This window comes from Haemaphysalis longicornis, unplaced genomic scaffold, assembly GCF_048455015.1.
Source record: "Haemaphysalis longicornis isolate Haplotype H1 unplaced genomic scaffold, Haemaphysalis longicornis Haplotype H1 scaffold_2, whole genome shotgun sequence".
In the NCBI taxonomy this organism is placed as follows: domain Eukaryota; kingdom Metazoa; phylum Arthropoda; class Arachnida; order Ixodida; family Ixodidae; genus Haemaphysalis; species Haemaphysalis longicornis.
Window position 1 is genome coordinate 196,028,277 of NW_027526295.1, and position 22,730 is coordinate 196,051,006.

The 22,730-nt window shown below is 48.6% G+C and overlaps 1 protein-coding gene across 1 annotated transcript in view; it reads left to right on the plus strand.

Moving 5' to 3' along the window:
• The window catches only part of LOC144168465 (putative sodium-dependent multivitamin transporter), a 97,323-nt gene extending 75,443 nt beyond the window's left edge, over positions 1-21,880 (plus strand). The window contains exons 8-11 of the mRNA XM_077697445.1: positions 11,983-12,137; positions 20,706-20,965; positions 21,500-21,719; positions 21,866-21,880. Coding sequence (XP_077553571.1) covers positions 11,983-12,137; positions 20,706-20,965; positions 21,500-21,719; positions 21,866-21,880 — 650 coding nt within the window. The remainder of the gene's footprint in view (positions 1-11,982; positions 12,138-20,705; positions 20,966-21,499; positions 21,720-21,865) is intronic.
• The last annotated feature ends 850 nt before the right edge of the window (positions 21,881-22,730 follow it).

Here is a 22,730-nt window from a genome sequence, read left to right on the forward strand (position 1 = left end):
ATTCCAATTTTGAGAGAGCAAGTTTAGTTTACAAAAGCCGAGAAGGTTGGGAGCACTCTTAGAATCGCTACTTGTCAGAACTAGTTGGCTTCTGTCGGCTTTTGTAATACATGCACAAACACAACAGAATTCGTATTCACCAATTTACGCAACGTAGTCCCCATCTGTGGTACGCAGTGCGCAAAAGGTAGTGTTTCTCTAGCGGCCAGATGTCTGCATGTGGTCTCTACAGTTTGCTTTCCAGCCCTGCAATTCAATCCTTGAAGTATCTTTGTCGCACAACAACTTCATGCCATCAGGTACCGGTTGCCCAGGAGGCGCTGTCGAACAAGCTCATCAAGCCGTGCGTAGTACGCCCGCAACGGACGCGAAGCTGCGTCAAAAAACATGCCCATAACGAACCGCCGCCGGAGCAGACGACAAATTCACCCGCAATGTGCCGCGCCGTCGCGCCCAGCGGGGTGAGCAGGCTCCGGAGCGCGCGGAATGCTGGGTAATTGTGCCCAATTGCGCGCCATCTCCACTGTGCTCCGCGAATAGGGGACATTTTAAGGCAAGGCCGGGCTAGAGCGGCGGCGCGCGCTTTCTTTCTTGAATGTTACTATAATACCTATTTCAGCCATAGAGTTTCTTACAATATACGCTAGAGAGGAATGTGGCGCTAGTGCCTAAGCGACTCATATCAAGGCCGTCTATGTCGTCATGGGCCACCATTATACCGTGCGCTCCCCTTAGTTTCGTCATTGGCTTGGATTGAAACGTTTTAGTGGCCGTATATTCGAGCACAGCGCCACCAAACCGCAAAAGAATGGTGTTTTATGATATTGTCACAAAGCCAAAGACGACGCAGTTGTCTTCAAGGAAAACACGTTTATTTGAGCGAACTTGTGTTCCCCTAACAACTTAAAGAATACACAGGCGGCGAAGCAGCAGTAACAAAGCGACGTGCCCAGGCGAGCATCGGCCAGTTGAGTGCCACGGTGTCTGCTCTGCAGTCATATATCTTTCGGCGCGAGGGCTTCTCGAACAGCCGAATTGCATCGAGGACACTGTAGATCATAGATTATTCTAGGCTGGTGACGTTAGTTCGCGCCACTCTCTCTATCAAAGTAGATAACACGTGCGGCAAAAAGAATAGAACATGCGCTTGATTAGGACGACGGATAACACAGATAACATAGCCCGGCACAGCCGGTTGGCAAAACCAAACATAAACAAACAAACCCAAAGCATGGTTCGTGGCATTACCCCCCCTCTAAGAGGGCATCGACCCGATGCTAAAATTAGAGACAGTCCGGGCAAACAACAACAAAAAAGTTCGTCATCGTGCGTAGTAAGGTTTCAGGCGAACCACATGGACCACTTCGGGACGCGCGCGTCGTCGTGATGTTCCGGAATCACCATCGGGGATGACCTCCTAGGTAAGTTGGCACACACGTTGTAGAATCCGATAGGGTCCGAAATACCGTCTCAGAAGCTTCTCACTGAGTCCACGTCGTCGGATGGGAGTCCAAACCCATCCCCTGGGCGGTACTCGGCGTCTCGGCGTCGGAGGTTGTAGCGTCCGGCTGCCACCAGCTGCTGGTCCGTTTGGCGAACTCGAGCGAAATGGCGGGCCTCCTCCGTACGCTGAAGGTGTCCTTGGACGTCTGCGTTGAGGTCGTCGTCTTCAACGTGCGAAAGCATGGCGTCAAGCATCCTAGTCGGCTGTCTTCCGTGCACAAGCTCGAACAGTGTCATCTGCGTAGTTTCCTGGATAGCCGTGTTGTACGCAAACGTGACATACGGAAGGACGTCGTCTCAAGTCTTATGTTCAACGTCGACGTAGATAGACAGCATATTCGCTATCGTCTTGTTCAGACGCTCCGTTAGTCCGATCGTTTGGGGGTGATACGCCGTCGTTCTTCGGTGATCGGTGTTGCTGTAGCGTAATATTCCTTGCATGAGCTCCGCAGTAAAGGCCGTTCCGCGGTCCGTGATTAGGACTTCAGGGGCTCCATGTCGCAAAACCAATTGATTTAAGAAGAACTTTGCGACTTCTTGTGCAGTCCCCCTCGGAAGTGCGGCGGTCTCTGCGTAGTGCGTCATGTAGTCTGTCGCTACGACAATCCACTTGTTCTCGAATCGTGACGTAGGCAACAGGCTCAAAAGGTCCATTCCAATCTGTTGGAAGGGCCTCAATGGGACGGCGATCGGCTGCAAAAGTCCGGCGGGTCTCGTCAGCGGCGTTTTTCCTCGCTGGCAGTCACGGCAGCTTTGGACGTAGTGGGACACATCGGTTGTAAGGCGGGGCCAGTAGTACTTTGCCTTGATTTTTCTAATAGTGCGTGCAGTGTGTGCAGTGTGTGTGTGTTCTAATAGTGCGTGCAGTGATGTCCGGACGAGGGGTCGTCGTGCGACGCTTCTAAAATTTCGTCACGAAGGTCTGCAGGGGTGACTAAAAGATAATTCGTTCTTGTTCCAGGGTTGAAATTTTTCTTCACGAGGAGGGAGGTTCTGAGTCTGAATGCTGGTAACTTGCGCTTGAAGGCCCTGGGCACCCGACGTTGCCTCCTTCGAGGTGGTCTATCATGACGCGCAACTCAGGGTCAGCACGCTGCTGGGCTGCTAGGTCGCTCTCCGTCACGACTCCGAAGAACGCGCTGTCTTCATCGGAGTCTTGAGGTGGTGGGTCGACGGGGCGCGGGACAGACAGTCGGCGTCGGAGTGTTTCCTGCCGGATTTATAGAAGATTGCAACGTCAAATTCCTGTAGGCGCAAGCTCCATCACCCAAGACGGCCACAGGGGTCCTTCAAATCGGCATGGGGGTGTGTCACAACCTTGAACGGTCTACCATGCACGTATGGGCGAAATTTTGAAATGGCCCATATGATAGCCTGGCACTCTTTCTTGGAGGCACAGTAGTTTTTCTCCTCCTTCGACAGTCCACGGCTGGCATAGGCGATTACCTTTTCGCAACCGCTTTGCTCTTGGACGAGGACGGCACCCAAAACTATATCACTGACTTCCGTGTGCATTTCCGTTTCAGCGTTTTCGTCGAAATGAGCGAGCACGTGTGGGCTTTGCAAGGCGTTGTTGTAGCTCACAGAATGCTTCCTGTTGGGCACTTTCCCAGCTGAAAGGGGTGCTATCTTTCGTCAAGCGCGTTAATGGCTCTGCATTGCTTGCGAATATTGCGACGAAACGCCGGTAGTATGAGCTCAGTGCGAGAAATCTTCGCACGCCCTTCTTGTCCTTTGGTCTTGGGAAGTTCGCTATGGCTGAGGTTTTCGCCGGGTCAGGCAGGACTCCCGTGGCGTTGCCGACATGGCCCAAAAACTTGAGCTCCTCGTACGCGAAGCAGCAGTTTTCAGGTTACGAGAACAGACTTCAGCCTTGAAAGGTGTTTGTCGAAGGTCCGGGCGAATGCCGAAACGTCGTCGAGGTACACGAGGCAGGTGTGCCACTTCAGGCCAGCTAGCACAGTGTCCATGACTCTGAAACGTTGCTGACGCCGTGCATAGCCCAAACGGCATCACCTTGAACTCGTATAGGCCGTCCGAGGTTATGAATGCCGTCTTCTCTCCATCTCTCTCGTCCACTTCAATTTCCCAGTAGCCTGTCTTCAGATGCATCGATGAGAAGTACTTCGCCGGGCAGAGGTGGTCGAGGGCGTCGTCGATTTGTTGCAGGGGGTAAACGTCCTTTTTGGTGATCTTGTTTAATCGCCAGTAGTCAACGCACAACCCGTGCCGTCTTTTTTCTTCACGAGTACGACCGGAGCAGCCCAGGGGCTTTTCGATGGCTGTATAATGTCATCGCTGAGCATGTCTTCGACTTTTGTCCGTATGGCTTCCCGCTCGTGTGAAGACACGCGGTACGGTGACTGTCGGGTAGGTCGGGCTCCATCTTCGGTTATAATTTGGTGCTTCGCTAGGTGTGTCTGACGTAATTTTGAGTTCGACGAAAAACACTCGCTGTAGCGAGCAGCAAACTCAATTATTTGTCCCCGTTTTCTTGCTCCAGCGCTGGGTTCACGTCGAAAGGATGCGGCAGCTTGAAAGCAGATGCGCGTGCGTGTTCAGAGTTGCCGACCGCGATCACTTGACTTGTTTCTTGCGTTTCTTCGAGGAACGCAATTGCAGTGCCCTTGTTTATATCCTGGTACTCCTCGCTGAAATTAGTTACCAAAACGTGGGGTTTGCATTGCTTAAAGCACGCAATGCCTCTCGCGACGGAGACACCACGGTCGAGAAGCAAACTTTGGTCACTCGCTACGATAGCTTCGATGTGAGGAGCACCATCCTCACAGTGGACGGTGATCATCAAGCTTGCGCGGGGTGGCAGGGTGACGTGATCGTCGGCGATCCTTACAGCAGCACGGTGTTTGCGGTTCGCTACCGGCGTCGTGGACTGATCGGAGGAAAAAGTTATCGACCTTGTCTGCAGATCAATTATTGCACTGTTGTCCGTCAAAAGTCCATTCCAAAAATTACATAGCGGGAGAAGTTAGGCAAAATGACCAACGCAGCAGGGTACGTGGTGCCGTCTATGGTGACGCGCGATGTGCACGTTCCACTTAAAGTTACGAGATGGCCTCCTGCTGTGCGTATGTGCGGACCGTCCCATCTTGTCGTAACTTTTTCAGCTTCGATGCGAATGAGCCGCTCATTACTGAGTAGTCGGCTCCCGTGTAGATGAGGGTGACTACGTCAAAGCCGTCGATGGACAACTAGACGTCGGACGCCGCTTTCCTCGAAGTTCGGGTGCGTCGGGGCGTCGTATCTCGGCTTGTGCGTGTTGGTGGTCGGGCTCTATGCGTCGTCATTGTCGTCGTCTTCTCAGCGGCAGGCTCTGTTATTTCGGGTACACGTCGCGTCGTGTCGTTGTCGTCGTGTTCGGGAGTCACGTCCGGGTTGGATCGGGTCGTCGGGCTGAGGGCATGTCATGAATCATGGTCCTCGGCGAGTCGTTGCGTCGTTGGAGGGTCTTCATTTTTCCGCCATCGTGTAACTTCGTCCAGAAGCTGCTCCTTTTAGTTTCCCCTACGTGGGCTTGGGGAACTCCCACGCGTGAAGTCTGCGTCGCTTCGACGGCTTGGCCATCGGTATGGGTAGGGTGACGGCAAACTGTTGAAGCGTGCTGGACCTCGGTTGGCGTTGGACAGGTAATCTTCGATTTCAGTAGGGCGCTGGCCGGGCGAAAGGCGTGGTGCGTCGACGGAGAACCTCCGCAAACCTAGCCTCTTGTAGGGGCAGCGACGGTAGATGTGGTCGGCCTCTCCTCAGTGCTAGCAGCATTATCATCATCACCAGCCTATCTACGCCCACTGCAGGGCAAATGCCTCTCCCATTAATCTCCAATTACCCCGGTCCTTCGCTATCTGCGACCAATTTATCCCCGCAAACTTCTTGATCTAATCTGCCCATCTAACTTTCTGCCACCCCCTGCACCGCTCGCCTTCTCCAGGGATCCACTCTGTTACCCTTAATGACCAACGGTTATCTTGCCATCGCATTACATGCCCCGCCCACGTCTATTTCTTCTTCTTAATTTCTACTAATGTGTCCTTAACACTCCAATGGTTCCCGGCTCACGCGGGCATTGGAGGGATAGAGACGGCCCACACGGCAGCCCGAGCACTTGTCACCCGGGCATACGATGTGGACTCTACCCTTCATGGAGCCAGATCAACCAGGGATAGTCTCCTGACCTTCAGAGAGGTCACGCAGCATTACCGCCTCTCCCGCCGCAAGCTTCCCCCCGCCAACTCATCCCTCACTCTAGAGGAAGAACGCCTCTGGCGTCAACTGCAAACGGAGTCCCTGCCCTGCAGAGCCGTCCTGCATCACATCCACCCCTCCCTGTACCCATCCGCCCTCTGCCCCCGCTGCGGTGAAAGGGCCACGGTCCAGCACCATATGTGGGCTTGTGCAGAGGACCCATTCCCTTTCATTAATTCCCCTGACCAGTGGATGGAGGCGTTGGGCCGCTCGCACCCCCAGCTCCAGAAGGAGCTCGTGACTCGAGCGGCTGAAGTCGTCGCAACCCTCAGGGTTGCGCCCACCGCGCCCTAATCCACTATGTAAATAAAAGTTATTTCTCTCTCTCTCTCTCCTTAACACGCGTTTGTTCCCTGACCCACTCCGCTCTCTTCTTGTCCCTTAATGTTACACCTATCATCTTCCGCTCCATTGCCCGCTGAGTCGTTCTCAATTTAAGTTGAACCCTCTTAGTGAGCCTCCAAGTTTCTGCCCCGTAGGTGAGTACCGGTAAGATGCAGCTGTCATACACTTTCTTCAGAGACAATGGTAGGCTGCTATTCATTATCTGAGAATGACTGCCGTATACACTCCACCCCATTCTTATCCTTCTAATTTTCTCTGCCTCATGGTTGGGATCCGGGGTCACAACTTGCCCTAAGTAGATATATTCGCTTACCACGTCCACTGCCTCGCTACGTATCTCAAACCGCTGTGCTGTCCCGAGGTTATTGATCACTACTTTGGTTTTCTGCATATTAATTTTCAGGCCCACGGTTCTACTCTATTTGTCCAGTGCGGTAAGCATGCTTTGCAATTCGTTCCCCGAGTTACTTAGCAAGGCAATGTCATCAGCAAATCTGAGGTTACTAAGGTATTCTAAATTAACCCTTACTCCCACCTGTTCCCAATCCAACGTTCTGAATACTTCTTGTAAACATGCTGTGAATAACATTGGAGGTATTGTGTCTCCTTGTCTGACGCCCTTCCTTATAGGTATTTTACTGCTCTCCTTATGGAGGATGATGGTAGCTGTGGACCCATTGTAGGTATCCTCTAGTATTCTTACATAATGCTCATCGACCCCCTGGTTCTGCAATGCCTGAATGACTGCTGTGGTTTCGACCGAGTCAAATGCTTTCTCATAATCTATGAAGGTTATATATAGGGGTTCAGTATATTCAGCGCACTTCTCCATCACCTGATTGATCGTGTGAATAGGGTCCATTGTTGAATAGCCTTTACGGAACCCTGCTTGTTCTTTAGGTTGACTGAAATCTAAGCTTGCATAAATTCTGTTAGCGATTACCTAGGTAAGTGCTTTGTAGACGACTGACAGTAAACTGATCGGCCTGTAATTTTTCAAGTCCTTCATGTCGCCTTTCTTATGAATTAGGATGATGTTCGCGTTCTTCCAAGATTCCGGTACACTTGCGGTCATTAGGCATTGCGTATACAGGTTTGCCAGTTTTTCAAGTACAATTTCTCCACCATCCTTCAAGAGATCTGCTGTTATCTGATCCTCACTAGGTGCTTTGCCCCCTTTCATTTCTTTCAAAGCCTTCCTTACTACTTCGGTCGTTACTGGTGGGATGTCTATCTTCTCTGAACTACTTTCTCGTTCGGCATTATCCTGGATGTCCCGGCTATTGTACAGATAGATCCCTATAGAACTCCTCGGCTACTGTGACTATTTTATCCCTATTTGGGATGACATTGCTTTGCTTGTCTTTAAGTGCATACATCTGAATTTTTCCCACGTCAAGACGCCCCTTCACTGCTTCCAGGCTGCCTCCGTTCTTTACAGCGTGTTCGATCCTCTCCGTATTATACTTCCGTATGTCAGCTGTCTTACGCGTATTGATTAACTTCGAAAGCTCCGCTAGTTCTATTCTGTCAGCTGCGGTGGAGATCGTCATGGTTTGCCGTTTCCTAATTAGATCTTTCGTCTCGTTGGAAAGTTTGCCATTATCCTGTCTAGCCATCGTGCCCCCGACTTCTACTGCACGCTGCGTGATAATGCGTGTAAGGTTGTCGCTGGTAGAACAGCGGACGATTATCTGGCGCTCGCCACACGTCGGTCTTTCTTGAGATGGTGGGTTGCACCGCAGGTGGTCCGGCCGGCGACAGGGGACGACGGTATGGAGCCTCGGGACGATAGGGGGCACGCGGGCGAGGTCGACGGACAGCAGCCGCGTTGGCCACGGCTTGCGGCTCGCGGGTGGCTTCTGGCGTCGTTGAAGTTCCTAGCACTTGCTGCACTTGTTCCCTAATGACGTCGGTAAAAGAAGTGATTGGGGGTTTCGGCGTTGGGAGAAGTTTCCGCAGCTCCTCCCTCACTATTGCGGGGATAGTCTCGCGTAGGCTGTCTGCCGGAATCTGCATGCTGTCGAAATAGTTCGCATTGGCCGCGCCAACAAAGTTACGGTCATACTGCTTAGCACGCATTTCGAGAGCCTTCTCAATTGTGCTGGCTTGGGTAACAAATTCTGCGACGGTTTTGGACGGATTGAAGACAAGTTGTGGAGTACCAACGTGCCCAGAATGCTTCCCTTATGTAGTTGTTAGCCTACTCTTGGGTGCTGCGAGAAGCTGCACCAACCCAGCCCAGAAGTCATAAATAAATAAACTGCTGGTACAGTAAAGCCCGCTTATGTCAAACACGAATATATCGAATTATTGCCTATATCGTACCCTTGTATAATTCTGGTAAAAATTACATGCATTTGAAACTTTTTATATCCAACACGATTTTGCTCACAATGGATATATCGAACTCTCCCGCGCGGGATTTTTCGCTCTCCTTAGGCATGCGGCAGGCTTTCCCGCAATAAATCGGCGCACAGCGGTGGCGCGGGTGTCGCTTGCGACTCTCGCGCGAGATCGGGCTCGTCCAAACCGGCCGTGGCAGAGTGGACCAGCTCCAAGCATGCATGCCGTTGGAGCCGAAAGCGCCACAATGGGCGCTGCGTGCTGCGGTGTCACCGAACTTCAAGTCCGCGACACTCGCTGCCCGCACTTGTTCGGTTCGTTGAGTTCGCCGTTATTTGCTTGTACCCATGCTTGTCTCCGCTTTGTGGAAGACGCCGGGGACTCCGTACCGTTTCCGAGCACGAGCGAAGCCGCTGCTGCCGTGGCCCTGCTACGGCGATACTGCAGTGCCATTGAGGGCAGCGGTCTTGTGCTTGTCGATTGTTTAGATACCGTGGAGCAAGCAGTCACCAGCAACGCGTTGTGCTCCAAGAAGCAGGCTACACTCACGCAGTTCTTCCACACCAGTAAATTAATGTTTTCCTTCCTTAATGGGACACCTTGAACAGCAATTTTGACCCTGAAACCTTTCCTAAATCCATCCCACCTTGGGAGAGACCTGCAATCGGCCCTATCCGACGACCCATTCCCCGACGTCAACGAGCAGCTAGGGAACAGTACGTCCGCACTCTGGTCAATGACAAAGCCCACGATGAAGTTGATGTATTCACCGATGCCGCTACCCAAGACATAACAGCCGCTGTTGCTTGGACTTGCCCCGAGGTTCCGCAACTAGGTGGTTCTCGCAACATTACGAACACCTACGGCCTCTCGGATGAAGTGGAACGCTTTGGAATTCTGGGCGCAGTTCAAAGCATACAGACCCATTGTTCAACCATCCACACAAAGAAGTTCCGCATCATCACTGACTCGCACGTTGCCCTCCGGGAACTGAATAGGACCTTCACGCCTAACTCTACGGCCACGAACATCCCCTACTTAGTACGGGACCTGTCTCATGAAGGAATCACGATACGCATTGTCTGGACACCTGCCCACACGTCTGGAGCGGACGGCAACCGAACGGCGCACAACGCTGCCCGGGAGTGTCTACTAAATCCTCCCACGGTTCTCGACACCACTCCAGCACGATCTGACCCACCGAGCACATCTCAACAACACTGGCAACAAAAACTTCGTCAAGCTAGAGCCCTCAGTCGGCAGCGGCTAGCCGAGGCCTCACCCCCTGGTTTCCTCGCACCACTAAAGACCCTTCCAAGAACAGGAGAGGTCTTCGCGAACAAAGTTTATGCCAACTCGGCCTATACCCCTGATGTGATATCGAAGTGGACGAACCCAAGGCGTCCCTCCTTACCAAGGTGCCCCCACTGTGGTAGCACCGAGAAACCCAACCTTTTCCATCTTATTTGGTCATGTGCAGCCTTCTCAGACGGCCGTACGCAGTTGCTAGCAAGCGCCATCCGACGTCGGCGTTAGAGCATGTCGAGTATGTTAGGGTCAACCCAGAAATGTTAGAAAAAATCACAGACTTTGCCCTAAAAAATGGTCTCTATAAGATGGTTTAATGGATGACCGACTACCTGTTCAAGTTCACCAGTCACAAATGAACACCGGTGCGCATCCGTCTTGCCCCACCGACCGTAATGTGCCATCAAGAACTATCCCGGCCACCCCCTCCCCTCAGGGGAAGGCCAGTGTGTGTGTGTTGCTCCAACGGAACCTCGAGAGACAGCTACACTGACCGCTACAGTGAAGCTTGAACATTACTTAGTTGTACTACCACTTTCCCAATCCTACTTTCCATTCCCTCACCACAGGGCTTTATAGCCTCCTCCCTGAAATAAAGTCATTCATTCATTCACTTTCCGAGAAAGTGTCGTATCAATAGTGAACTGCAGGGTGGTAAGAGCTCAGCGTTAGCTCGTGACTCCGTCGGCAAGATTGCTCTCATATGAGTTTTTTTGCTTCACTTTCTATATCGAAATTTTGCTATATCGAACTATTTTACAATCCTCGCGCTGTTCGATATAAGCGGACTTTACTGTATTACTCAAATCGATGCACGTTTTCTATTATAAATTTCATTTAGTAGCAGTTTTTTGAAGTTCTTTCTCACAGAATACAAGACATCGGACGAAATTTCTTCGTTATGTTGCAAATAAGTGCAGTTATGGAAGTGCTGATCCAATTACTAAAGCTTCTACATTTTGCCCCAAATCGTCTTCTTTTGCGGAAAGCTACATGCGCCGCAGTGCCACCTGTTCTTAACATAGTTTTGATTAAACTCTGCCAGTATGTTTCGTTATAAACAGTCAAACCCGGCTATAACGAACCCGGATAGAGGGAATCATGCTATATATCGAACAAAAATATTTCAGTTACGGAAATGCATGGGAAACATATTCCTTATAACGAAGTTCACATCCCATATATCGAACTCTGGGCGCCTAGAATGGCCTCCGAAATGCATGATATCGGAGCGGCGATTGAGATGCTGATTTGCCGCGACCACGGAGCAAGATCCGCGACTGAGACATTGCACCTCGCATGGAGTGACGTGACGCCCAATACTTTCAGTAACTGTTTCCGACGCGCGGGACTCGCGACGGAACCCGCCCAGTCAGCGAACCCGGACCAAGACAGCAGCACCGGTGAACTGTGGGAAGAGCTCTCGCCAGCGTTCCCGATGATGTCGCGAGTTAAATCCGACCGACGCCTATAATGAAGCTCTTTCGGCAGTCGATGTGCTCCGCCAATGCTTCTTAGATTTTTGAGGACGCGGACTCGAACTGGTGCAAACAATGTTTCGTTTAGAAAATGCTATGCCAGTTGAACCCGCCAAAATGAAAGTGAAAACAAAAATCACCGCTTTTTTTTTTTTTTTGCAACGTTGGCAGTTAAGGCGGAAAGTAGCTTTATTACTTGCAATAAATGAATTATTTTGGTATGGTAATGGCTACTGTACTATGTTCGTTTCTGCATACGCGGATGGCGGAGTTGGTGAGGGGAGCGGGGGGGGGGGGCTTTCCCGCGGATTGCGAACTCGTAACAATAAGCTCGTTATAGGCGGGTTCGGCTATATCGAACTATTGGATATATCGAACTAATCGCGGTGCATATTGCAGTTCGCTCTGAACGGGTTTGACTGTATACTCACTTTCACCAGGTGTCAAGCGGAGGCTGAAGGTCTGGCCTACTTGTTCCTCGTTCATGCAACACTTTTTACCTTTCAGAAATAGTCCTCATGCATGTCTGGCTGAGGACCACTAGCCATTTCCTGCACTATCAATGAAAAATACGCCGGTAGTATTTTCCGTGTTGCCACCAATGTAGTGAAAAACCAGTGCAGAAAAATGGGAACAGAGGAGCGTGTTCATTCTGCCATAGATATTTTTTTGTTTTGTGAACGTCAGTTATTCTTCCCTGCTTTGCCAGTGATGTCCTCTTCCCATTGCTACTCTGGTGCAGCCTTTTTCTTCGGTATCCTGTGCGTTCTGATAACGGGAGTTGTGGAGCACCTGGGCGGAATACTGCAGGCGGCAAGCATCATATTCGGCATGGCGGGCGGGCCCCTTCTGGGGGTCTTCACCTTAGGCATCCTCTGTCGCAAAGCCAACCAGGAGGTCAGTTCGCCTTTAAAACATTGACACTTTTTAACGGTGACCCGTCAAGGTGGTGCAGTGGATAATGCTTCGTGCTGCTGAGCCAACAACGCGGGTTCGATCACGGACGCAATGGGTGCTTTTCCAATAGACGCGAAAATCGAAAACACACGTATATCAAGATTTCAGCGCGCGCTAAAGGTTCCCATGCAGTCAAAATTAATCCACAGTCCTGCTCATCGGTCACAGTTGTATGATAAATGACAGGGGCTTATACAGTAGGCGCGTGGTTGCAGAAAGTGCCAAAAGATGTCGAGCGCTATGCTAACGCGGGAAAATTAAACTAAATTCCACGTAAAATTAAAAATCCCGCTGGCCGTTCTATGGACATGTTAGAACAAAGTGTTCAAATCGATTTTTGGCCAACTGGATTGGCCCCATTTGCAAGCAAAAGGAGAATTGGATATATAAACGGGCTGTGTGGTTATTGGGGAATGTGTAAAAACACGCCGGGGTCATTTCAGATAAGATCGAACAAAGCATGGCTGGTCGACCTCTTCAATTCGCTTGAAATTTTTTTACCTCATTCCCGCATGTATGTAATGTGCGGATTCACAAATATTTTCGGCAGAAAAAATTTTGATCGACTGGAAAAAAATTTGGAACCCACCCGCGTGGACCCCGGTCGCTACCTGCCCATGCGCTGCGGCCAAATTTAGCGACGTCTAGCAAGAAATATACTAATCAGACGAGAATGGTCATTTTTACGCTTAATCTACGCCTGGTGTACATTTCGCGCCCAAAATATCGTTGGCTAGAAGAACATATATTTTTTGTAATAAATTTCCAAATCTTGCTCAGAGCGCACTTTGTTGTGTACTTTGCGGGCCAGTATTATCGTAAGTAATGGAGCTAGAACGTTAACATTTGAGTTAGGGCTGCTCCTGGCAAGCACAAATAAGGGCCGTAAATATCGTGTCTGTGCACACTACGGTTAAAAAGTAAATGGCGCACAATTGTGAAGAAAACACTAAAACACTCCGAGTTCAGAGACTTATTAAAAAAAAAACACTTCTTCGATTTTGCTGAAATTCTCCCCAGATGTTAACCTGTGAATGTACTTCAATGATCATTAAAAACATGTTGCATCATTTTGTTCCTGACGCGCCTACAGCGCGAGAAAAAAGCCTGGTCGGCCAGGTCTTCACAAGATCCTGAGACACGAAACAGTGAGACCAACTTCCAGTGAATGTGCAGACGTTTGATAATTTTTTGTACCAAAGGCAAACTGTTACTTATTGATAGTGTTACAGAGAATTCAGAAGCAAAACTGAAATTTTTATGTGAATTTTGGAATGAAAATAAACAATCTGCGCACCGCTAAACGTGTACTCTTCGAAGAAAAAACGGAGGAACTCCAGATTCACGCGCATTTAAAAAAAACGCTTCTTCGAGTTTTATGAAGCATTCCACAGATATTTTCCTCTAAACGTACTTGTGTGAGCCCTAGAAATATCGTGCGTCATTCTAAGCACAGCGCGGATACAGTCGTGCGGTGGCGAAACCGCTGCAATGTATGGTGGTAAAACGCGCAATTTGAAGGTTTTCGGGTCTATTTTTATAGCTTCCTCTAGATTTCCCCAACCGCGGTCACTCTTTGTCTTACATTATCAACGCTCTTTTTTTGTGCGCACTGCTGCCGTGATGCGCTGTATTTGGTTCATAAGATCACCTATTTGACAAGGTGCACGCAGTCTTGTTTTTTAACTCGCCTGGATGTAACTTTCGTTCGCCTGAAATCAAAGGTTCAACGGAAGCCCGTCCGGTCGGCAGCACACATGGCAAGTATTAAAAACGGACATCGGCCACACACGACCCCGGCGCGGGTAACGTCTCCAGGTAGCACGCCCCTCTTCGGTCCTTCTCCGGACACACTGGTTCAATTACCGAATTAGCGACCAAACAAGGAAGGCAAACGCCCTTGAGCCCGGTGGGGTCCGGGACGACACATGTGGGATCTTCATTTTTTTGTTTGACTCTAGTATTTTTAGGGCTTTTTCAACCGTATGCGGGGGCGGGGACTTGGTTGACAAAAAGAGCGAAAGTGGGGACTGGAAGAAAAGGGGCTGCATGCGTTCGAACGGTTACAAGTTTTCAGTTCTGTCACATTGGGAGAGTGCCTTGCGCTACCTCCCCACTATTTGACTACGGTCGCATTTTAATCTTCATTTCAATCACTTTTTATTATTCCTTTTAAGTATTCTGATTTTATTATTCTTTTTGTATATATTTAGCTTGTTAACCAGTCTCTTTTGTCATAGTTTTGTGGTTGCAAGCGATGACGTCTGCCATGACTCTGCGCATGCCTGCTTGGCTTTAGCAAAAATCAGGCTGGGGTAGACGACAATCTGCCACTGTACTCCAAGGTGACTTATGTGAGTGACGGAGCTGCCAGTCACTTTAAAAACAGGCACCAGCTTCATGAGTTTCATTGCGTTTCACCAGCTTCATGAAACGCAATGGATATTCTCCGCAACAGGGCACGGAAAGAATGCCTGCGACGGAGTTGGGGGAATCGTCAAACATCAGGCGACACTTTACAACCTAAGAGAACCACTAAGAAATGCGATTCAGACGGCAAAAGACATGGTAACTGTGTTGTCTAAGAAGATCAAGGGCGTTCACTTCCGGTCGCGGAATAAATGGTCCAGGAACAAATGGTCCCGGAACTAATGGCCCCGGAACTTATGGTCCGGAACTAATGGTCCCGGAACAAATGGTCCCAACTTCAAACTAGGAAGAAATGGTCCCACCACTACTGCTCCTATGCATGCGCGCCTGTATGAGGGAAGGAAGGGGGTCAATGTGTTTCTGTTTATATGTTTGTATTTGTGCACAATATATTTTGCATCTGTTGATATATAATATATATTTGCTAAGGCTGAATTTACTTGAGTGAAATGCGGTATACAGTTTTTTTTGTCGCACGTGTACGTCCTCGCGTGCTTCCTTTGCACGCCTTTTTTTGTTATTCCGAATACCAGGCAAACCAGTTGCAGACCAGTGGCCGACACTTCAATCAAAATCAGCGTGTACTGGGCAGCCCTCGGCCGGTGTTTGAAGCGAATACAATAACGGGCTGCCATAATTTTCTGATTTAGAGGCTCTAAGTGCACTCGCTTCGGTAACAAATTTCTTTGCTTGAGATGGCCCTCATTGCCCTCTTTAGAAGAAATTGGCCATGGTGCTGACTGTCGCGACAGCCTGGCTTGACAGCCTGGCTCGACAGCCTGGCTCAGCCGATGCTTGCGATCAGACGTCCGCATGTCTGGAGACTGTGCGTGTCACCAATCTCGCTTACTAGCGGCGTCCTGCTACAGGTGCGGCTTCCTGGAACACGGCCGGACTCAGAAACTATCTTTTTAAACGGGGGAGGGAGCGTTAAGTCTGGCCGTGCCTGGAAATAGTTGCGGTGACTGAGAAAACTTATGAGGGGGAGGGAGGGGCAGAGAACTCACAAAGCACTCACCCGTGAACTGCTTGCTCACAAGAAACTAATGGCGCTTCTTTCTGAGGCATGCATCTACGTATTCTGTAAATCATGGATGGAGCCGCATGTTTCCCACGTGGCTTATTCTTCCCCTGTGTTTGCACGTAGCACATTCATTGGTTATATAGTAACAAGGCAGATATTGAAATAACGATGTTTTGATAAACCAAAAAGTCGAAAACAGAAAAAAATGAAAACATCACAAAAATCGAATAACTGAAGAGAAAGAGAGAGAAGTAATAAATAACAATATTCGTCTTCAACGTATAAAAAACGCGAAAATAAAAATAAAAAAATGCCGGAGAAAAACGGCGGAAATATGAATAAAAATATTCCCCAAACGCACCAATCGTGTAATGCCCTGCACTAGCACAAAAATGCATGGTTGGCAGAAATACCGCGTTTAATCGATGTAATAGCGTAAATTAAGATAACCGGTTTAACGGAATCTGAAAAACAAAGAAAACAAAAAAAATGAAGAAGTAAGGAAATTATAAACTGCACTCCAGCACGATACAACAAATTTGAACAGAGAACCCACGTGGAGTTTTTAAATTATTTTGCCCGAAGAGGTGCCTGGGACCATTTGTTCCGGGCCATAAGTTCCGGGACCATTTGTTCCTACTTTCGAGTTGGGACCATTTGTTCCGGGACCATAAGTTCCGGGACCATAAGTTCTGGGGCCATTTGTTCCGGGACCATTTGTTCCGGGACCATTTGTTCCTACACCCGTTCACTTCATATATCTCGAGGGGAACGAAGTTTCCAGCTATCGCGAAACAAAAAAGGAAGAATGGCGAACAGTGCGTGCCTTTCCCGGCATACATTTCTGGCACGTGTGGCGTTTAAGGAAGTCATCAGAAGCAGATATATGCAAACTATGTGCAGCGCGGACTGTTTGTGCCACTTTGAGGAAACTGTGAACATTGATGCAGCAAGCAACGTGTAAATAAACAGCTAGTAGCTGCACGGTATTAATGGGGTGCCGATAGAACGCTGTCATTTCAAACGTTGACTTCGTTAATGTTTCTTGGCTATTCTATTCTCCTTATCTCAGAAGATATTCTGCCCTTTCTACAAAATAAATAAGGGAAATCTGCAGAAAGTCACAATCGTCGTTTTATGTCTCAGCTCCTTGTGACCAGCATGCTTGACAAGGCTCTTTTGCTTTTCAGTGATCAACATGATGCGAGTTTTTTTAATGGCTCACGCAATTAAAGTACAAGGAAAATATCCGTGGAAAGCTTCATAAAACTCACAGAAGGTTTTTTTTTAAATGCGCGTGAATCTGGAGTTCCTCCGTTTTTTCTTCGAAGAGTACACGTTTAGCGGTGCGCAGAATTGTTTATTTTCGTTCCAAAATTCACATAAAAATTTCAGTTTTGCTTCTGAATTCTCTGTAATACTATCAATAAGTAACAGTTTGCCTTTGGTACAAAAAAATTATCAAACGTCTGCACATTCACTGGAAGTTGGTCTCACTGTTTCGTGTCTCAGGATCTTGTGAAGACCTGGCCGACCAGGTTTTTTCTCGCGCTTTAGGCGCGTCAGGAACAAAATGATGCAACAGGTTTTTAATGATCATTGAAGTAGATTCACAGGTTAACATCTGGGGAGAATTTCAGCAAAATCGAAGAAGTGTTTTTTTTTTTTAATAAGCCTCTGAACTCGGAGTGTTTTAGTGTTTTCTTCACAATTGTGCGCCATTTACTTTTTAACCGTAGTGTGCACAGACACGATATTTACGGCCCTTATTTGTGCTTGCCAGGAGCAGCCGTCACTCAAATTTTAACGTTCTAGCTCCATTACTTACGATAATACTGGCCCGCAAAATACACAACAAAGTGCGCTCTGAGCAAGATTTGGAAATTTATTACAAAAAATATATGTTCTTCTAGCCAACGATATTTTGGACGCGACATGTACACCAGGCGTAGATTAAGCGTAAAAATTACCATTCCCGTCTGATTAGTATATTTTTTGCTAGGCGTCGCTAAATTTGGCCGCAGCGCATGGGCAGGTAGCGACCGGGGTCCACGCGGGTGGGTTCCAAATTTTTTTCCAGTCGACCAAAATTTTTTCCGCCGAAAATATTTGTGAATCCGCACATTACATACATGCGGGAATGAGGTAAAAAAATTTCAAGCGAATTGAAGAGGTCGACCAGCCATGCTTTGTTCGACCTTATCTGAAACTACCCGCCGTTCTCCCGAAATCCTGGTTGCCTCTATTAAGTCGGTGTCATATAAAAATGTTGTATAGCCGTGTTTAGATACCTGAGTAAGTTCCCTATCTCAACAAAAACCAGTTCAATATCTCAAATGAGGTGCGATAAAAAATTAATATCTGAAAAACTATTTTATTTCACCGGTTTTCACGCTATCTGTGGTCTAATCTTTAAAACAATTTTAGCAATATTGAGCTCCACCACCGTAATCACAATGTGCTAATGAAATTTGACGCCGTTTGAACCAGCAGTTTGACTTGGCGTGCACATTACCTGTTAATACTTTTTGGCTTGTCAGACGTGTCCTTTGTAAAAAAAATGGCCCTTAAAATTGGTTTATTGCACTTGTATGAGTAACACATGTTAGCAAAAATCAATTGGATAAATGAATCACTGAAGGATTTATTGCAGAACCTTTAGGAAGACTGATTTTATTCCGGAGTGCGTAATCACCTCGATAGTGTTGGTTAGGACGAAATGCAAAAACTGCGTTTAAGATATTCGGAAAGGCTACACATATCAGCAAAAAGCACTTCGATATGTTAACGGGTGACGAAAACACAATGTCGCCCTTTTCCTCGGTTACCAGTGCACTTTCGGAAAATCCCGCTTTAGTGAGCGCCTACGCCATGTCGCAAATGTACTTGCGAAATTTCAAGTCGCAAGACCTACCATTTTTGACTGGGCATTGATGAGTCTGTCACTCAGTCAGTCAGTCAGTCGGGCACTTCTCTTCATAGGTATAGATTCACGCACCGTAGCTACACCTGGGCTCTATGGTGCGCCGCAGTGAAAGGATCTTTAACGTGCGCCAAAACCTCAACACATGGTTGTTTTCGTTTTTTGCCTCTATCTGGAATGAAGCCACCGCGGATGGGAATCGAACCCGCGTCCTTGAACTCAGCAGCCACTGAGTCTTAGCCACTGAGCACAGTGGTGGGGCTGTGCGCTTCCTTAACCCTTTCAGTGTCACGGAAGTACATATACGTCCTCTGCAAACACCTTCAAAATGGTCAATATCGTACATCTACGTCATCGCTTGTAGGTTTAAAAAGCGCGCCTCTTTTGACAACTTCTCTTGCTTGTCATGTGCCGCCACACTGCGGAAATACGTCAAATTATTTTCTTGCGCCAATGGGTCTTCTTTTTATTTCTTTACGATAAACTTCAGCGGTGCACCAGCTATCGATTGCGCATCCGGTAACGAGGCGGCGAGCTGGGTATCGCCCACCAGGCGCCCGGGCGCCTCTCCCTTCTTGCGCCTGCCACAGACAAAGGTTGCATGCGAAACTGATGAGGCTCTTTTTTTCTTTTTTTTGTATTTTATAGAGCGGTGTGCCGTCTATCACTCGCGCATCCGGCCGCTCGCGCAGCGGCTGGTTTCGGTATCGTCGGCTTGTTACTCTCTCGTTTTTATTTAGAATTGTTCTTGTGTTACTCATGAATAAACCACATTTGTCAGTCACTTTATGGTCACCCTAAAAAATTACGATAATTTTGTCTCGAAATAAATTCATCCAAGAATTTAAATCAGCAATAACAAAAATCGACCCTGGGGGGCCGCATTTGGCGAAAAAATTCGAACCTCAAAGGGTTAATTACATCGGCCTGTCGCGATGTGAACCGCACAATTTATTTATTTATTTATTTATTTATTTAGTTATTTATTTACAGGTTACTGCTGGCCTGAATGCTAAGCTTTGAGCAAGTGCGAGCACCACTCACCACTTTCGAGTGAGTGGTGAGTGAGCCTTACTACTGTTTTGGACTGGCCAGTGCGAGTGAGTGCAAGCGCCACTCGCGGCGTGCCCCGCTCACCACTCGTGAGTGCTGAGCCCCGCTCTCCACTCACGAGTGCACGTGCTTTACTCACGCTATTTGCGGTGCTTACCGCGGTGAGAGCCACTCTTGCGCTTGTACTCGCTATTGGCTATTCGTCGCAGGAGCCGCTCGCTGTGATGGTTGTTAAAGGCGCGACTGCCTCTAGCGTCGGGAATATGTCGTCAGTGTACTCCTGCAAGGGGGCATCATGGAATTGACTCTCTGGGGGCCTACTGATTTAGGAATACGATTCAGACAAACTCCTTCACAGGCTCGCGTGCGAGTGGTGATGACAAGGGGTGAGCGCGAGCGCAAGTGAGTGTGAGCGGTGACGTCGAGGGTTGAGCGCGAGCGAGTGGGAATGGGAGTGGTGAGGGCGAGTAGTGAGTGTGAGTGAGTATGATTGGTGAAGGCGAGTGGTGAACGTGAGTGCGAATGAGTGCGAGTGGGGACGGCGAGCGGTGAGTGTGAGCTCGAGTGGGCGCGGTTGTGACGGCGAGAGGTGAGAGTGAACGCGTGTGACTGCGAGTGGTGACGGCGAGTGGTGAGCGTCAGTGCGAGTGAAGGAGAGCTGTGAGGGCGTCTGGTGAGCGTGAGTGTGAGTGAGTGCGTGAGGAAAAATACATTTTTTTGAGTGAGTGTGAGTGAATGGCGCCTAGTTTTGCCGAGGTATGCGTGTGGGCGATACAAAAGGGACAGGAAAATTAGGATAGCATACAGGCATAAAAGTACCCTTCTATGAGTACGAAGCTTTTAACGCTTTGATGCCGCAGTGCTTCGAATAAGTGCAAAGGCAATGCTTCGAGGCCACTTTTTATGAACTCATGTTAGGGCCGCTGTAACGCTTCTACGGAGCAGCCATAATATGTGGCCCCATTCTCTTTTTTTCCCGCTATTTATCTGCACTGAGCATTCATGAAATTGTGTCCTATGCAGGAATAGAAACGTAGACCATTGTACTCAAAGCTACACTTTCGCAATTGCTTTGCAGGCTGCGCTGTCAGGGCTTATTGCGGGCCTGGTAATGGGATTCTGGGTAGGGATAGGTGCCATGGCATATGGGCTGAAGCCCCACCTCCTGCCCCTGCTTGACGATGGCTGCCAAGCGTCGTCGGCTGCCGCAAGTGCCTTGACCACACCGGCTGTGTCTTACATCTCGAACAACGTGACTGCAACTGTTCCTGCCGTCCTCAGTCAGAGTACATTGGCCGACAATGTGACTACTACTACTGACGTCATCATTGGAGAGACGTGAGTATCCATAACTCTGTTTATCCAGCCAGGTACTTGATGCACTCAGTTCTCGACTAGGGCTATTAAAAGGCCACAAAGGCAACGTAAATATTTGCCCATTTCTAGAGATTGGGCAGTTTATTCTCAAGAACAGTGCTGCCAGACAGAAAACAATGCTTTTGCTCAGGTTGCTCAGATTGCTCAGAGGACGGTTGCTCAGAAAACGGTTGCTCGGATGAATATGACGGTGCGATGTTTATTTTGTAGCTTTTTATGCTCTGCTTGGTATTAATTATCTTCTGTTTGCCACATGCTTGCCACTTCATTGCTTTATTTTGTCGCTGATCCAGATTCTTTACATGTAGTTACAAGGAAAACTTTTTTGGAGGTTTGTAACCACAACTAGTTCTCTCCTATAAGATACTAACCACAGCGTGCGGTATCTGAATGGTCTGTAATTTGCAAGGTCATCAGGCAGTCCCAATGTTTTGAGCGTTTTATTGAAACACGAATACGGCAAGCTTTTTCCTTTTATTTTTCTTCGAAATGCAGCTTTGTATTGCCCTTGTACCGGCTGTCGTACCGGTGGTACTGCGGGTTTGGATGGCTGGTGACGGTCGTGGTTGGCTTCATGGTCACTCTGCTCACGGGTGGCGCGAAGGACGTCGACCCCCGCTGCCTCAGCTCCCTCGTGCGCAAGGGTCCTATCGACGGGCCGAGGAAGTCCTGGTCCCTGGAGAGGACACGGAACGCTTTAGCCACAAGTTCCCAGGTAAGCTATATCTCCCGTCCTTCCTTTCTTTAAAAAAAGGTCCTGTTTTCTGTCATTTTCTTTCCCTTAAACGTTGTCGGTCACCCCACTTGCATGCAGTACAATGAACAATCCTGCTCTTTTGGTAATGTCCTTTTGAATTTCAGAGGAGCCGCCTTTGAGGCCTAATGCCGCCGCCTCCTACGGTTTGGTTTTTCTGGTCTTGTCTGAACTTCGTATTTTAAAGGGCGTAGGAGTTCATCCACCACCGGGACAAACCTCCAGTCGAACTCACCAGTACAAAGTAAACGTGCGATGCCGGTTCGTGGGGTGTATAAAAGGACACACTTAGTGCGTAAACTCCTCAAATCTGGGTAGCCCTTCAGACTGTCCGCCACGAGCCCGGAGGATCGGGTGTAAGTAACGGAGCACGGAGCTGGTCAGGCTGCTCTCCTGCTGCCCAAGGTTGAGATCTGTGTGAAGTGTTAGAATTGGTGTGTTTTCCAATACCAAGACTACTTTGTATATTGTGACCGGTGTTGCACCGACCGAGCAAGTATTGGTATGCAATCTACATAGAAAAGTTGAGGCATGTGGCATGTGGGAAATTTCTCGCTTGGAGTTGGCAACATGTGACTTGTTTGGGAAAATGGGGTTGGGGAAAGCGAAAGATCTCACAGTAAAGACGTAGGGTACGATGATGTTCCGACAGCCTCGTTGTAGGAGTAGCTGTTCATCTCCGTATCTTCTTCAGAGAATGCCACTGGTATGAGGTCGTGGATGGTGGCGTGCGCCACCTCGTTTCTTTCAAAAGGCGCGTGCCCTGGAGTCCAGACAATACTGATGGCTGGCATCGGTTAATTTTGATAGAAATAAGCAATAATTTTAGTCAACAAGAATTATAGCTGATGCAACATTCGCAGCAGTGCTCTGATGTCGTCTCTTAATTTTTACCCTAATTCAGCGAGCGATGGTGTGCAAAAAATTAATTTGACATTCTACTGAAAACAGCTAACTTATTCTCGCTGAATT